The sequence below is a fragment of the Telmatherina bonti genome (genome assembly GCF_933228915.1).
Source record: "Telmatherina bonti genome assembly, chromosome: 2".
Taxonomy (NCBI): Eukaryota; Metazoa; Chordata; class Actinopteri; order Atheriniformes; family Telmatherinidae; genus Telmatherina; species Telmatherina bonti.
In genome coordinates, this window is record NC_136620.1 from 5,257,559 (window position 1) to 5,272,520 (window position 14,962).

Consider the following 14,962-nt stretch of genomic DNA (forward strand, 5'->3'; position numbering starts at 1 on the left):
TAAGTGTAGGAAAGTTTTAAGGGTTTTTTCTTGCATCAGGTGTAGGTCACGTTGCTGCTGCTTGCCATACGGTGAGACCAAGGATGGGGGGTCCTGAGAGTTCCCTCCGTAGGGCCTGCTGGGTGGGTGTAAGAGTGGGGACCTTTGTTTCAGTGCTGTGTTGTGAGGTGGGGGTTGAGGCGTTGCCTTGTGGCTCCTCAGCTTGGCCGTGCACTAAAGGGAGCAAATGACCGGCTCGGATACCAACCGCTAATCTGATTACCAGATCCCATGCAGATCTGAGAATGGCAATGAATGAACTTTAAAAAAAAAAAAAAATAAAGGTTATATTATTACTTCTTTGTCTCCTCATTCATTCAGAACTCAGGTCGGCTGACCCAGATCCTCATGAGGTTCCTCACCCTCCACAGAACCCTGGACCTTTCATCCTTTAACACTAAAATCATTCATTTTTGTAATTAAATAAATGGTTAATAGTTTTATACAGTTTATAATTTAGTTAAATAGTTCCAGTCAATCCTTCTGGAATAATAACTGATCTTTCTTTGGGCTCTTTCTCCAATATCTTGCATAAAGATGGTCTTTGATCACTGGAACCCCCTGCAAACCTAAATAAAGACACAAGTCACACAGAACTGAAACAAATTCACAGACAATTTATTTTCTAATGAAATTATGTCACATCATTGTTATTTTTCCTGTCTTTTATATTTTAATCAGAATCTCTGAATTAGAGCTGTCCTTCTACAACCGCAGCTGGAAAAGACTGGAAGTGGAACGCAGCCGGATACGACTCGGACATCAGGGGAAAGTCTCTACAGCTGATGAGGAATTAAAAAAGCAGCGACAGATGAGAAGCAGGAAAACAGCCTGAGTTCCACAGGACAGCGACGCCACAACCGCAGGACATCCACAAGCTCAGCCTTCCAGCTCCCCTTTCTCTCTGAGGAACACAATGATTTGACTCCAGGGTCGGTCAGATTGGACCGGAACCTGGTTCTGTTCAGCTGAACTGTGTGACTGTATAAAAAAGTTGTAGGAACCAGATCAGCTGAGGCTGGACATGGATCTTTAAACCTCTCTGCAGAGCTAAAAACTTATCGGAAATACCTCCATCCACCTCATTTGAGAAACATTTTAGTTTTTTTTTGTTAAACACTTTTATGCAAAAAAAGAAAAAGCTTTTGTGGTTCATGTAAAAACATATCAGGTTTAAACACCTGAGCATTTACTAACTATCATCCTGACTCACGGAAAACCACATTTACAAAAAATTTAAATGAATTTAAAATAATTTTAAAAAGACAAAAATAACAATGGAAAAACAAAATCAGTTTTTTTTCCTGGTAGAAAAGCGAGAAACTTCTGCTCAGAGTGATAATTCTCCCATTAATCCATCGTTATTCTCATCATGTTGTTGCTCCTGCCTCCTGTGAACTGGTTTAAACTGGGAAATGGGTCCACCTGCTGCTCATCTGGTTAAACTAATAAATGAGACAGTTTTGCATCTTTTCCTCATTGCTGCTTTTTGAAGAGCAGCAAAGTAAATTTCCGTCATGGCAGCTGTTCCTTTAAAACATTCACCCAAACAACATGGAGGATAAAATTAAAGTACATTAAAGTCGGACTGAAATAACCGCGTTGCTCGTGCGGAACCACCAACTTTATTAGAAAGGAAAACTACGGTCGGTGCGTTCCACCTCTGATATGATAATCTGAACAACATTCTTGAGAAAATATGAAATATTAGCATTCTTATATAAAAATGGCCTCACTTGAATGAATAAGTCTCAGCTACAGTTCAAATAGTGCCAAAAAGTGTGACTGGCTTCTTAAAACATCCGTTTCTTCTCATACCTGAACTTCCTCCACCAAAAGGTGCACGGGTAGATCCTGGCAAGAGAACCATTGGATGGGATCTCTCCACGTCAGTCCTTTAACCGCAGTCATGATCAAAACCTTTATCGCATTTATAAAATAAAATTCCAAAATGGAAAATATTAGCCGATGCAACAACATATACATGCAAAAAAAAAAAAAAAAAAAAAGAACACAGGAAAGAAAATCTTTGATTAAACCCAACAAATCAAAGAAAATAATCAGAGTATGCATTAAAAACATGGTTTCGAGTACAGTGCACTTTGTGTGAACAAAGAAACAACCACACACACATTAAGATGGCGGCAACGCCAGCCCGTGGATGCTGGGACAACAAACCGAAGAAGTGAGACTATATACATGAATATATACAGCAGACAGGAAATGAGAGCAAGCACGACATCCTAAAGCTAGACCCAAACACGAGTCAACAGGCCAAACAGAAAACTGTCATGGCAACCAATAAATAGGAAACGAGGCATCTCATTGTGGACGGCGTCCTGTCCTCTGATTGGCCAATAAATTATACCAATGGATGCAGCCATGTTTGAGCCCAAGACAAGCGTGGACAACAAGGAAAAAGGCCCGGCAGTTATGGCATGGCGTGGAGGGGGTTGTTTGTCTCGCCATGGCAGAAGTCTTCAGCAGACGCTGGTGACGCCTCAGCTCCATGTCGGCAACCTGGACCATGTCAGAGAGGACGTTTGGCAGGTGTCCTCTCTGCTTCCGATGTCTGCATACAGGACATGAAAATACCCAACTATTGGCTGGTGATGGGTCTGCCTCGGTCCACACCGCGGGTCTCCATCATGGTGGCGAACAGGGAGACCCATGATTGGCTCCCACCTTGGTTGGCTTTAAAAAAATGAAAAAAAACCAACAGTGTGGTTTCCATTGCCATCTGGACAACCATCCAGGAGAGACCACATATAAATATAAGAGGATCCTAGACCACCCAACTACAGCTGTTCCACTCAACTAATCACCATGGAAACCAAAATGAAATGAAAAGACAACATCACCGTCCTGAATAGCTGGACCAGGTTTTGATAAAAACACATTATGTCTGGAAAAATATGCAAATCCATGTCCATAAAAATGTTTGTGTTGTACATGAGGAGGCACAATCTTCGTTCTGGGGAGGTAGCGCCTCATTTCTCCAGTGACAGCGCATCTGTTCAGAGCTACATCGTGGATTGCATTCGGAACCGTCCGGAATGTAACCTTCATCACACGATGGCAGGAAAACACGAACAGGAACGTTGCTCAGCAAATGAGTCACATGTGAGGGACATTCTGCTGTCCCAGAGTCGTCCTGAACGTGGTAAACAAAAAGCCACTCCTCCCTGCAGGTACAGCGAATCGTCAGGTCCAGAAAGTCACAAGGACGGACAAGTCTTTCTACGAGTTTCTGCAAGGCGGCGATGAAGATGATGAAGATGAGGAAGCTACTCCACCGGTCACATGATGGGGTTCCTCCCACCAGTATGATGTCTGATTTTGAGGTTTAATGATGGTGATAACATCACTGTGTGTGTGTGTGTGTGTGTGTGTGTGTGTGTGTGTGTGGAGAGGGGGTGGAGGCTGAAGGATGAGGGAGTGATGAACATCACCAGGCCTCTGTATAGCGAACATCCACATCTTTAAGGTTGGGGAGTTTGGCCTGCAAGATGACAGCGACAGTCAGACAAGAGTCGGGTTTATTACACACAGTTACACGTCACGCAGTCACACAGCAGCCTGTTCCGCGTCCGGTTACATCCCGACACGATTTATGCTCGGCCAGCACACCCACCAGTTCCACACCAACCTTTTACACAGACACAGACGGACACCTGCTTCCAATGTATCGCCGCTTCAACACACCTAGCTTACATTAAATGATCCAACAGCCAATAAAGTTCTGATCAGTGACTGATTCATTTGAATCACGTGTATTAGAGCAGGAAACATAAAAAGCCTGCAGAATTGTGGCCCTTTAGGACTGGAGCGGGATCTACATGCTGCAGGTTTACCTTCAGGTCCTCATAGGTGTCGGCGGTCAGCTTGGTGCTGTTCATGTTCAGACTGCAGAGACTTTTCATGGCTGAAAGGACATGAGTATCATGACAGTGTCACATCACAGTTACATCAGCGGCACGTCCGCATCTTGTCTGCCTCAACCCCTCATACATACAGTAGACATGAACATAAGCTTTTTTCTTTCATATTCATGGTATTTTTGTGAATAAATAATAGAACATAATGTAATTACGTGTTTACCTCTGCAATAAAATGTAAAAGAATGATACAGCTTCATTTTATAGAAGATTTATGATATAATTCTGATCATATATTTTATAAATATTTTATAGAACACATTGAAATAAATCATAAATCATGATAAAATCTAAATATCACTAATAAACAAAAAAGTATCATTGCAATTTTCTGCAATGGTAAAATACTGTGTTTAAAAAAAATGTTCCTTTTTTTTTCATTAATTTATGCCTGTTTCACATCAACGTCATCAGCATCTCGTCAGTGTTGGTCTCCATTATGTCTGCGTCAGAACACCGACAGCTTCAGGTCACGTCAATGTCACGTAAAAGTCAAGTCAGCCTTACGTCAACGTCACATCAATGTCACGTCAACGTCACGTCAACGTCACATCAATGTCACGTCAACACCATGTCCCGTCCTGTCACGTCAACGTCACGTCCCGTCCGGTCCCATCAATGTCACGTCAACACCATGTCCCGTCCTGTCACGTCAAGTCACGTCAAGTCACGTCAACGTCACGTCCCGTCCGGTCCCATCAATGTCACGTCAACGTCACGTCAACGTCACGTCAATGTCACGTCAACGTCCCATCAATGTCACGTCAACACCATGTCCCGTCCTGTCACGTCAACGTCACGTCAAGTCACGTCAAGTCACGTCCTGTCCCATCAATGTCACGTCAACGTCACGTCAACGTCACGTCAAGTCACGTCAAGTCACGTCCCGTCCTGTCACGTCAACGTCCCATCAATGTCACGTCAACGTCACGTCCCGTCCTGTCACGTCAACGTCCCATCAATGTCACGTCAACGTCACGTCCCGTCCTGTCACGTCAACGTCCCATCAATGTCACGTCAACGTCACGTCCCGTCCTGTCACGTCAACGTCCCATCAATGTCACGTCAACGTCACGTCAACGTCACGTCAACGTCACGTCAACGTCACGTCAACGTCACGTCAAGTCACGTCAAGTCACGTCAAGTCACGTCAAGTCCTGTCCCGTCCCGTCCCGTCCCGTCCTGTCCTGTCCCGTCCTGTCACGTCAACGTCCCGTCCTGTCCTGTCCCGTCCTGTCCCGTCAACGTCAGTTGTATCTTGTCTCCATTATGTCAGAATAATGAGTCAGAATAATGACAGCTTCACGTCAAAGTCATGTCAACGTCCCGTCAACCTCACATCAAAGTGGCGGTAACGTCACGTCAGCGTCAACAGTCTTCTGTTATCTTACAGCTGAGAGACAGAAGACCGGCATCCGTCACAGGAGTCTCACACAGGTTGAGAACCTGAAGGCAGGCCAGGTGCTCGGATAACAACCTCAGACCTGCATCTCCAAACTAGACAGGAAACAGGGACAGGTTAGAGAATCTGTGGACATGACGGGTGTCTTTCAGGCAGTCAGGGACAGCGTACCTGCGTGGACCAGAGGTTGAGCTGTTTTAGCGAAGGCAGCTTGATGAGCTGTTCAGCACAGGCACTGGTGACGTTGGTGAAGGCCAGACTCAGGTTCTCTAAGTTCCCAAAAGACCCTGAACTCAGCAGGCGAGCCAGATCCGCGTCCTGTAGAAGAGGAGACCACAGAGACAGTCAGACAAAGGATTTTTTACATTTTCCAAGACAGACAGAAAGAAGAAGGTGGTCTCACCGTGGACTTGGAGGGCAGAGTCAGCCGGGTGGGACCTCCTTTCCTTTGCTGAGGAGACAGATAAAAAAGCAGAGATGGCATCTGAGCTTCAGGCCTTGCAGGACTCTGTTCAGACATTAGATGATGCAGGTGAGCCGCTGCAGGCACAGTGCGTTTAAGTCATGAAAAATGGGAACATTCTCAAATGTCATTAGTCACCTAGCAGCTTGGCTATTACTGCTAAATTACTGCGAATGCGCATAGAGGCAAGGCGATTGGTTGGTTTTTGCATGATGAGCTGTGAACTGCTCCGACAGGGTTTCGGAGCTCTGCACCGGTTTGCAGTTCCCGGTTCATCAAGTTCCCGTCCCCACTGCCTTTCCTGCAAAATGTCTGAAACGCTACTCCTCCTACACCTTTTGCCTCACTTTAACCATTCAAATCTCAAACTCTTCAGCCCATTCAGGAGATAGAAAGACCAAAAGTCTTAGCACCTAACATGCCGCTGCCCACTCCCACAGATTAGAAGCTGGCGGGGAAATGAAGGAGTCCAGAGATACGCTGGAACAAAATGCTCCAGATGATGCTGGAAGTGCTTCATTCCTTTGTTTCAGATTATAAAATGAACGGACATAAATGAGACGTCTCTGACTCCAGTTTATTTACTGGGAACATACTGGTGTTCCTGTGTGTCCCAGCTGGGTTGCAGCGCTGCAGATGTGGTCGGAGAGGGGGGGCAGTGGTTCCACCTCCTCCTAATTTCTAATCCAATATTCACCATGAAGGAGGAGGTGCAGGAGATGGAGAGGAATAAACACCACCCTGACAGAAACCACACTAAAGATAAACTTGTGAATAAATGAGAATCCTCCTCCTCTGATGTGTTGCATCACTTCTAGACGTTTGGCAGCAGTTTGGTTCCACACCACGGCGTGTCTGGCTGTGGAGAACATAGTTCTGCGCTCTGGGTTGGGAAAAGGAGCGGACCTGACCTGTCAGTCCCTTCCCTTTGGAAGGTGCCGGGCTCAACTCCAGAGTCTCCAAGCTCCTCCGCAGGGACAGATAAGCCACTGTGCGCATTTGGGTGCATTTCATATCCAATCATCAGAAGACTGTGTTTCTGGATCCTGTTCACATATGATGTGAACAGGAACTGCATGTGTGGATTTCAGGATGAGCTGTGTTCACAGACAGTGCTTTCTGGAAGTCTTCCATGCAGTGATTTCCAGTAGAGAATCTATTTTCCATATTGGAGTCTCTCTGAAATGCTTCTTTTATCCTGTCCAGTGATATTACTGACCTCTTTTTAGTTAAACTAGTCATGTTACCAGCTGGTTTTCAGCTAAACAAGTCACCGAACTGTTCCCAGTTAAATCAGTTAAACCAATGACATTACCAACCTGTTTCCAATTAAACCAGTTACATAACAGGGGTGGCCTGGACTGGACGGCTGCAGTGGTGGTCCCCCTTTTTAAGAAGGGGGACCGGAGGGTGTGTTCCAATTACAGGGGAATCACACTCCTCAGCCTCCCTGGTAAGGTCTATTCAGGGGTCCTGGAGAGGAGGGTCCGCCGGATAGTCGAATCCCGGATTGAGGAGGAGCAGTGTGGTTTTTGTCCTGGTCGCGGAGCAGTGGACCAGCTCTATACCCTCTTTGGGGTCCTGGAGGGGGCATGGGAGTTTGCCCAACCAGTCTACATGTGCTTTGTGGACCTGGAGAAGGCATTCGACCGTGTCCCCCGGGGGCTCCTGTGGGTGGTACTCCGGGAGTATGGGGTACCGGACCCCCTTGCGCGAGCTGTCCGGTCCCTGTACGACAGGTGTCAGAGCTTGGTCCGCATTGCCGGTAGTAAGTCGGATTCATTTCCGGTGAGGGTTGGACTCCGCCAAGGCTGCCCTTTATCACCGATTCTGTTCATAACTTATATGGACAGAATTTCTAGGCGCAGCCGAGGTGTTGAGGGGATCCGACTTGGTGGCCTCAGGATTGGGTCCCTGCTTTTTGCAGATGACGTGGTCCTGTTGGCTTCATCTGGTCGTGATCTCCAGCTCTCGCTTGAGCGATTCGCGGCCGAGTGTGAAGCGGCTGGGATGAGAATCAGCACCTCCAAATCTGAGACCATGGTCCTCAGCCGGAATAGGGTGGATTGCCCTCTCCGGGTCGGGAGTCAGGTCCTGCCTCAAGTGGAGGAGTTTAAATATCTCGGGGTCTTGTTCACGAGTGAGGGAAGGATGGAGCGTGAGATGGACAGACGGATCGGTGCGGCGTCTGCAGTAATGCGGACTCTGCGCCGGTCTGTCGTGGTGAAGAAGGAGCTGAGCCAGAAGGCGAAGCTCTCCATTTACCAGTCGATCTACGTTCCTACCCTCACCTATGGTCATGAGCTGTGGGTCGTGACCGAAAGAAGGAGATCTCGTATACAGGCGGCTGAAATGAGTTTCCTCCGCAGGGTGGCCGGGCTCTCCCTTAGAGATAGGGTGAGGAGCTCGGTCATCCGGGAGGAGATCAGAGTAGAGCCGCTGCTCCTCCACATCGAGAGGAACCAGTTGAGGTGGCTCGGGCATCTGGTCAGGATGCCTCCTGGACCTCCCTGGTGAGGTGTTCCAGGCACGTCCCTCTGGGAGGAGACCCCGGGGAAGACCCAGGACACGCTGGAGGGATTATATCTCTCGGCTGGCCTGGAAACGCCTCGGGATCCCCCCCGCAGAGTTGGCAAATGTGGCCGGGGAGAGTGGATTGATGGATGGATATACCGACTTGATCCCAGTAAATGATGTTCATCTTCTACTTGTAATGAAATGTGACCTGATGACATCTTGGTTTAACTTGCGGACAGAAAAGCAAACACTCTACAAGTTTTATGTGGAAATTCATCCATTTTCCAGCTGAAGGAAAAACTTTCCCAGATGAAAGAAGTTTTGCAGGAGGTTTAAACTTTGTATGTTGATCATGTTTGACGCGTAGCATGTGCGGCAGGTCATGTGTCTCTGAACAGGACTTTCTTGTAATGAGAAGCTGCTGACTGCTTTCCCTGCAAAGGTTGCGTGTTGCCTTTACGCCCTGTGAGACATTCCGGTCTTGGACTCACCAGCTCTTTGAGCTCTCGCTGTCGGTCGCAGAGCTGCTCGTACATCCGGAAGCCCGTCCGCGTGCTCTCCAGCGTGGAGATGATCTGCAGCTGCGTGTCCTTGTTCTCGATGATGTTGTACTCCAGCATCAGACACAGGATCTGGAAACATCATACAACTTTAAAACACATCATGCCCACTTTGTCCTCGTCAAGATGCCGTGCAGACTGAACTAAATAAAACAAAACTACAAATATGAAAAAGTGAAGAAATAAACAAAAAGATGAGAAGAAATAGAGAAGATGCTTTTTTTCATATTCCTGTGTGATCTGATCTCAAATATATATTTTCTATTTATTTAATTATTTTCCAATTTTAATTATGAGTTTATGTGCAACTTCTAAACGAACATGAACAAATAAAGAAACAACTAGAACATACAGGGGTCTCGCAGCCTCCAATATAAGTATTTATAGAGTACACACCTCCACCATGGTCTGGTTCCCTCTGAGGGCCAGCAGCATACAGGGGCCCAGCTTGTTCTCAGCCAGTGAAAGCAGGAACTTCTTTGTTTTGTAGCAAGAGCCCATCAAAATGTGAACCTGCACCAGAGGGAGCAGAAGGCATCAGAACATCAGCGGCTCCATGGGCCCCCCCCCAACATCTTCCTGCACTCACCATGCTAGCAAACAGCTCCCCATCATCATCACAGGCCACGCCTCCTGGACTGTAGAGCTGGAACCAGCCGTCTTTACCTGAGCGCACGCTGAGGAGGCAGGAGTGCACCTGGAGGACACACACGTGTGATTTCCTCTGTTGCTGCTTGAATGTGTTGCTAACCCACAAGCACAAAAAACAACACACACAAACACACTCACCTCCTGTCTGGGATCTTCTGCAAACCTCTGAATGACGTATTTCAGCTCCCTGGATGTAAACACAAACGTCAGGAAGTTTCATAATGCTTCATCTTTAAAGAGCGCTGGAGACCATGCAGGTACTTACTTTGTGAACTTGGCGTGAGCAAGAGCTCTGCAGGGAGGAAGCAGAGAGGTGGAAAGAGAGAGGAAACACACTACGATCAGCATTATATACATCACCGGCAAGAGATTAAAAACATCTTCCTTATCTGTCTTATTCTGAACAGAACCATTCAAAACATAGATTTCAGGAAAGTTTTCATCCAGCTAACATCTAACAGCTAACATCTGGCTAACAGAGGCGTCTAACTGAACAAGGTAGCAGAACTCGCCTCATTCACGACAAACGCTTCAGAAAAGGTCGTTTCCATCCAGCTAACATCCAGCTAACATCTGGCTAACAGGGGCGTCTAACTGAACAAGGTAGCAGAACTCGCCTCATTCACGACAAACGCTTCAGAAAAGGTCGTTTCCATCCAGCTAACATCCAGCTAACATCTGGCTAACAGAGGCGTCTAACTGAACAAGGTAGCAGAACTCGCCTCATTCACGACAAACGCTTCAGAAAAGGTCGTTTCCATCCAGCTAACATCCAGCTAACATCTAACAGCTAACATCTGGCTAACAGGGGCGTCTAACTGAACAAGGTAGCAGAACTCGCCTCATTCACGACAAACGCTTCAGAAAAGGTCGTTTCCATCCAGCTAACATCTAACAGCTAACATCTGGCTAACAGAGGCGTCTAACTGAACAAGGTAGCAGAACTCGCCTCATTCACGACAAACGCTTCAGAAAAGGTCGTTTCCATCCAGCTAACATCCAGCTAACATCTAACAGCTAACATCTGGCTAACAGGGGCGTCTAACTGAACAAGGTAGCAGAACTCGCCTCATTCACGACAAACGCTTCAGAAAAGGTCGTTTCCATCCAGCTAACACCCAGCTAACATCTAACAGCTAACATCTGGCTAACAGGGGCGTCTAACTGAACAAGGTAGCAGAGCTCGCTTGATTCACGACAAACCCTTCAGAAAAGGTCGTTTCCATCCAGCTAACATCCAGCTAACATCTAACAGCTAACATCTGGCTAACAGGGGCGTCTAACTGAACAAGGTAGCAGAGCTCGCTTGATTCATGACAAACCCTTCAGAAAAGGTTGTTTCCATCCAGCTAACATCCGGCTAACAGGGGCGTCTAACTGAACAAGGTAGCAGAACTCGCCTCATTCACGACAAACGCTTCAGAAAAGGTTGTTTCCATCCAGCTAACATCCAGCTAACATCTAACAGCTAACATCTGGCTAACAGGGGCGTCTAACTGAACAAGGTAGCAGAACTCGCCTCATTCACGACAAACGCTTCAGAAAAGGTTGTTTCCATCCAGCTAACATCTGGCTAACAGGGGCGTCTAACTGAACAAGGTAGCAGAACTCGCCTCATTCACGACAAACGCTTCAGAAAAGGTCGTTTCCATCCAGCTAACATCTGGCTAACAGGGGCGTCTAACTGAACAAGGTAGCAGAGCTCGCTTGATTCACGACAAACGCTTCAGAAAAGGTTGTTTCCATCCAGCTAACATCTGGCTAACAGGGGCGTCTAACTGAACAAGGTAGCAGAACTCGCCTCATTCACGACAAACGCTTCAGAAAAGGTCGTTTCCATCCAGCTAACATCTGGCTAACAGGGGCGTCTAACTGAACAAGGTAGCAGAGCTCGCTTGATTCACGACAAACCCTTCAGAAAAGGTTGTTTCCATCCAGCTAACATCTAACAGCTAACATCTGGCTTACAGGGGCGTCTAACTGAACAAGGTAGCAGAACTCGCCTCATTCACGACAAACACTTGGTCCAAAGCCACCACCAGGAAACTAAAAGCAACAAGCATGATCCTGACAACAGGTTAAGACATATGATGGGCAGAAAGAAACACTGAATGATGACAGAGATGCAGATGGAAAACTGTTTACTGCTTTAGGATTAACTCCTGCCTGGTAAACAAGGTGTTTAGTTACCAGTAACTAGTCATAACGAGTAAGCTGAAATGCCTGGTGTTGTTGCCTTTCTAATGCAGCGTCGGCGTGACAACACTGGCGCAGGTGAGAGGCAGGCGTGTCCCAAAGAACAGATTTAACACAGCTGATCACATCCAATAACAGCAGCATCTCTGAGGGACACCTTAGCCCCCAAGCAGGGGACATATCTCACCTACGTCAGCCGAACGGCCCAACGGGTAAGAAACAAAAATAAAGCCGATGGGAGATGTGGTCCGCTGGGGTCAACCATCAAGCAAACATCTCCAGCTCAGGTGAGTGCTGCCGTAGCAATGAATGAATACTCACTCCTTGGGGAAGGGAATGGGCTGCAGCAGGCTTGCCAGAGCAGGTCTCCAGTCATCATAGTCTGACCTGAAAGGTGAAAAAGACAGGAATCAGCAGAAAAGTAGCAGTAAGGCGATGCTGGTCGCCGTGACGGACACATATGATGCAACACAAACCGCAGCCGCCTCCTGATATCCCAGTCGGCTCGGTTACAAACCCACAACACTCTCCCTTTTTATCAACCTGGCTGGTTTACAGCCTTCTGACGGAGAGTCGGTGACATAACCTGCACGTCCACGCTACCACTGGCACCGAGTCGGTGGGCTTTCGCTCTAACAGGACTGATGACCCAGTTATGATGCAACAACGGCACAAAGCTGGTTTTGTTGGTCTTTCTGCAGAAGGAGACTTTCTGAAACAGAAAAACTCTTCCTGATGTGGAACATGTCGGTCTGGGAAAAATGTTGCTGGAATGAAAATGCTTTTCATCCTGTTACTGACTATTCCACACCTGTTTGCCACTGCCTGAGCAACAGTTCAGCAGTTTTAGAATGTTTTTTTTACCGTACAGTCCCAGAAATGAAGGGACTTCATCAGCTACAGGTCATCAAAAGATTCAGAAAATCTGGAGAAATCTCTGTACGTTGTGGGCAACCAACATGAATGACCATGACTTCAATCCCGGCAGCACTGCATTAAAAAGTCATTGTGTGATGGGTATCAGGAAGACTTCAGAAAACCATCGACAATAACATAGTTTGTCTCCACGTACTATTTAATGGACTAACTTTAATGGGTAACTTGCACATCTGTGAAGCTCCATTACTACTGGAAGGTTTATACAGGTTGTGGAGCAACATTTGCTGCATCCAAACGTTTTTTTCCTTTTTTCAGGGACGTCCTCCTCATTTCAGCAAGACAATCCCAAGAGAGAGTGGCTTCATAGTAAAACACTGCAGGTTCTCCACAACATCCGGCCTTCAAATGGATAAACCAAAGCTGCAGAAGAGTCGTCATTCTAAGAATGGTCCGATTTTACCGGTCAGAAGCTAACAGATGACGAAAGATGTTGGCAGATGTTAACAGATGCTAACAATGAATGTGTCGTGTTGTAAAATGACAACTCGTCTGTGTGTTTGTGTGAAATGTTTTGGTGCGGAAGTAAAAACTCACAGCATTTTGAGGATGAGAGCAAAGCAGCGCAGCACTCGGTCTGCCTGTGCCGGCAGCTGGATGGACAGCGTGTTGATGGCCGGGCTGACCAGCAGGCAGTCGATGAGGTTGGGCTCACTGTCACCCCCCGCCGGCCCGGGCTTCCGCTTGGTGTTGGCTGAGTTGTTGTTCCGCTCAAGCTCCACCAGGATCTCGCTGGAATTGATGATAGAGGGAGGAAGGGAGGAGACGGGGATGGGTAGGTTGGTCTGGGCAGGCGGAGGAGGACTGGGACCGGTAGAGATGGGGAGGAGGGCAGCAGGAGGCGGTGCCGGGGACTCTGGACGCAGCAGACGGAGGGGCATTGGAGGTTTACGTTCATTTTGCTGCTGGCAGCCATTTCTGATCTCCTTCAGGCTCGGAGAATTGTCCCGACTGAGGAGGAGACGGAGGGGAGGAAGACATGAGAGTGATGAATAGAGGGAGGAATGAAGGAAGACATGAGAAGGATGGAAGGAAGGATGCATGGATGGATAGATAAATCTTTTTAGATGTTTCAGTTTTCTTCCTTCATCGTTTGTGAAACTGTTCCAACCAGCTCAACACGTTAAAAAACTGGTGAAAAGAGTCAGAAACTACATGAAACGGCTGAAACCAGATGGAAAATTCTCAATCTTGTTCAAAACATTTAAACTGCTCTAAACTGTCAAGAACTACTTGAAACCACGGAAGCAGGATAGAAACTGCTCAAACAGTCAAAAAAAGAGTCGAAACAACTGAAACCAGATGGAAATCTTCTTAATCTTGTTCAAAACATTCATGCTGCTCTAAATGAATATTTTCTTGTCATAATCAATATGCTGTTGACTCATTATTAGCTGGAAAATATTTTATAATCATTGGTAATCAATTTATTTCCAATTTAATTTATTAAATATGTTGTTATTTTATTAATGTTTATTCTTAAATATATATTAAAGTATTTTTTTTACATTAATAATTCTAAATAAGTTTGAAAAAAAACTCACTGGTAATAAATATTATAATCAATAAATGTCAGGTTTTTACTTTCCTTATGAAGTCATGAGAAGCTGTTTGGTCGTCAGTAAACTCCAGGTGGTTTGTATGACTTTGTCACCGCAGGACGCTGTACATTAGCTTCAGTTATAAATGGCATAATGTGGTCTGATGACTGATGCGGTTATGACCTGCTCTTTCCACCATATTAGTCCTGCAGTTGTGGGAAATTACCAGCCAGGGTTTCTCTAATCAATGGAAACATGGGGGCAAAGAACAGCCAACTCATTTTCACAAAGCAGACACCTGAACCTCTTCACTAATCACCATCAGGCTCTTGTAGCTAGTTCCCAGAAAAGCAGGTAAATACAGTTGAACATCCGGAATATCTGTTTGCAGACGATGTGATGCGTTTCAGCTGGAACCAGTGAGGCCGAGCGTTGGCACGTTGACTGGTGGTAGGGAGGAAAGTAAATCAGCTCTGGTGTGTGAGACTGACCTGTTGATGAACTCCTCGTAACAGGAGTAGATTGCAGCGAGGCACACGGCCACCAGGTTGGGCAGGACGCGGGGGTGAGGACACTGCCCTGTTGGACCGTGCATGCTATAAAACACAATACCAGGTGTTAGCCTGACCATGAAGGTGGAAGGCAGTGCCACACATGCAAATTTACCCAGCAGGTGTCTCACAACTCACCTGTGTATGAACTTCTTCACTACCTCCATC

General features: G+C 46.6%; 1 protein-coding gene across 1 annotated transcript in view; it reads right to left on the bottom strand.

Annotated features, from left to right (window-relative positions):
* Positions 1 to 684: 684 nt before the first annotated feature.
* LOC306764647 (C-Maf-inducing protein-like) overlaps positions 685 to 14,962 on the bottom strand; it is a gene marked incomplete at its 5' end in the record, with an annotated part of 21,765 nt that continues 7,487 nt past the window's right edge. Inside the window, 14 exons of the mRNA XM_079251843.1 lie at positions 685 to 3,541; positions 3,894 to 3,964; positions 5,369 to 5,474; positions 5,551 to 5,697; positions 5,783 to 5,830; positions 8,851 to 8,991; positions 9,316 to 9,432; positions 9,509 to 9,616; positions 9,709 to 9,757; positions 9,836 to 9,862; positions 12,088 to 12,153; positions 13,240 to 13,653; positions 14,735 to 14,839; positions 14,933 to 14,962. The exon at positions 14,933 to 14,962 is cut by the window's right edge and continues 74 nt beyond it. Coding sequence (XP_079107969.1) covers positions 3,488 to 3,541; positions 3,894 to 3,964; positions 5,369 to 5,474; positions 5,551 to 5,697; positions 5,783 to 5,830; positions 8,851 to 8,991; positions 9,316 to 9,432; positions 9,509 to 9,616; positions 9,709 to 9,757; positions 9,836 to 9,862; positions 12,088 to 12,153; positions 13,240 to 13,653; positions 14,735 to 14,839; positions 14,933 to 14,962 — 1,483 coding nt within the window. The 3' untranslated portion in view covers positions 685 to 3,487. The remainder of the gene's footprint in view (positions 3,542 to 3,893; positions 3,965 to 5,368; positions 5,475 to 5,550; positions 5,698 to 5,782; positions 5,831 to 8,850; positions 8,992 to 9,315; positions 9,433 to 9,508; positions 9,617 to 9,708; positions 9,758 to 9,835; positions 9,863 to 12,087; positions 12,154 to 13,239; positions 13,654 to 14,734; positions 14,840 to 14,932) is intronic.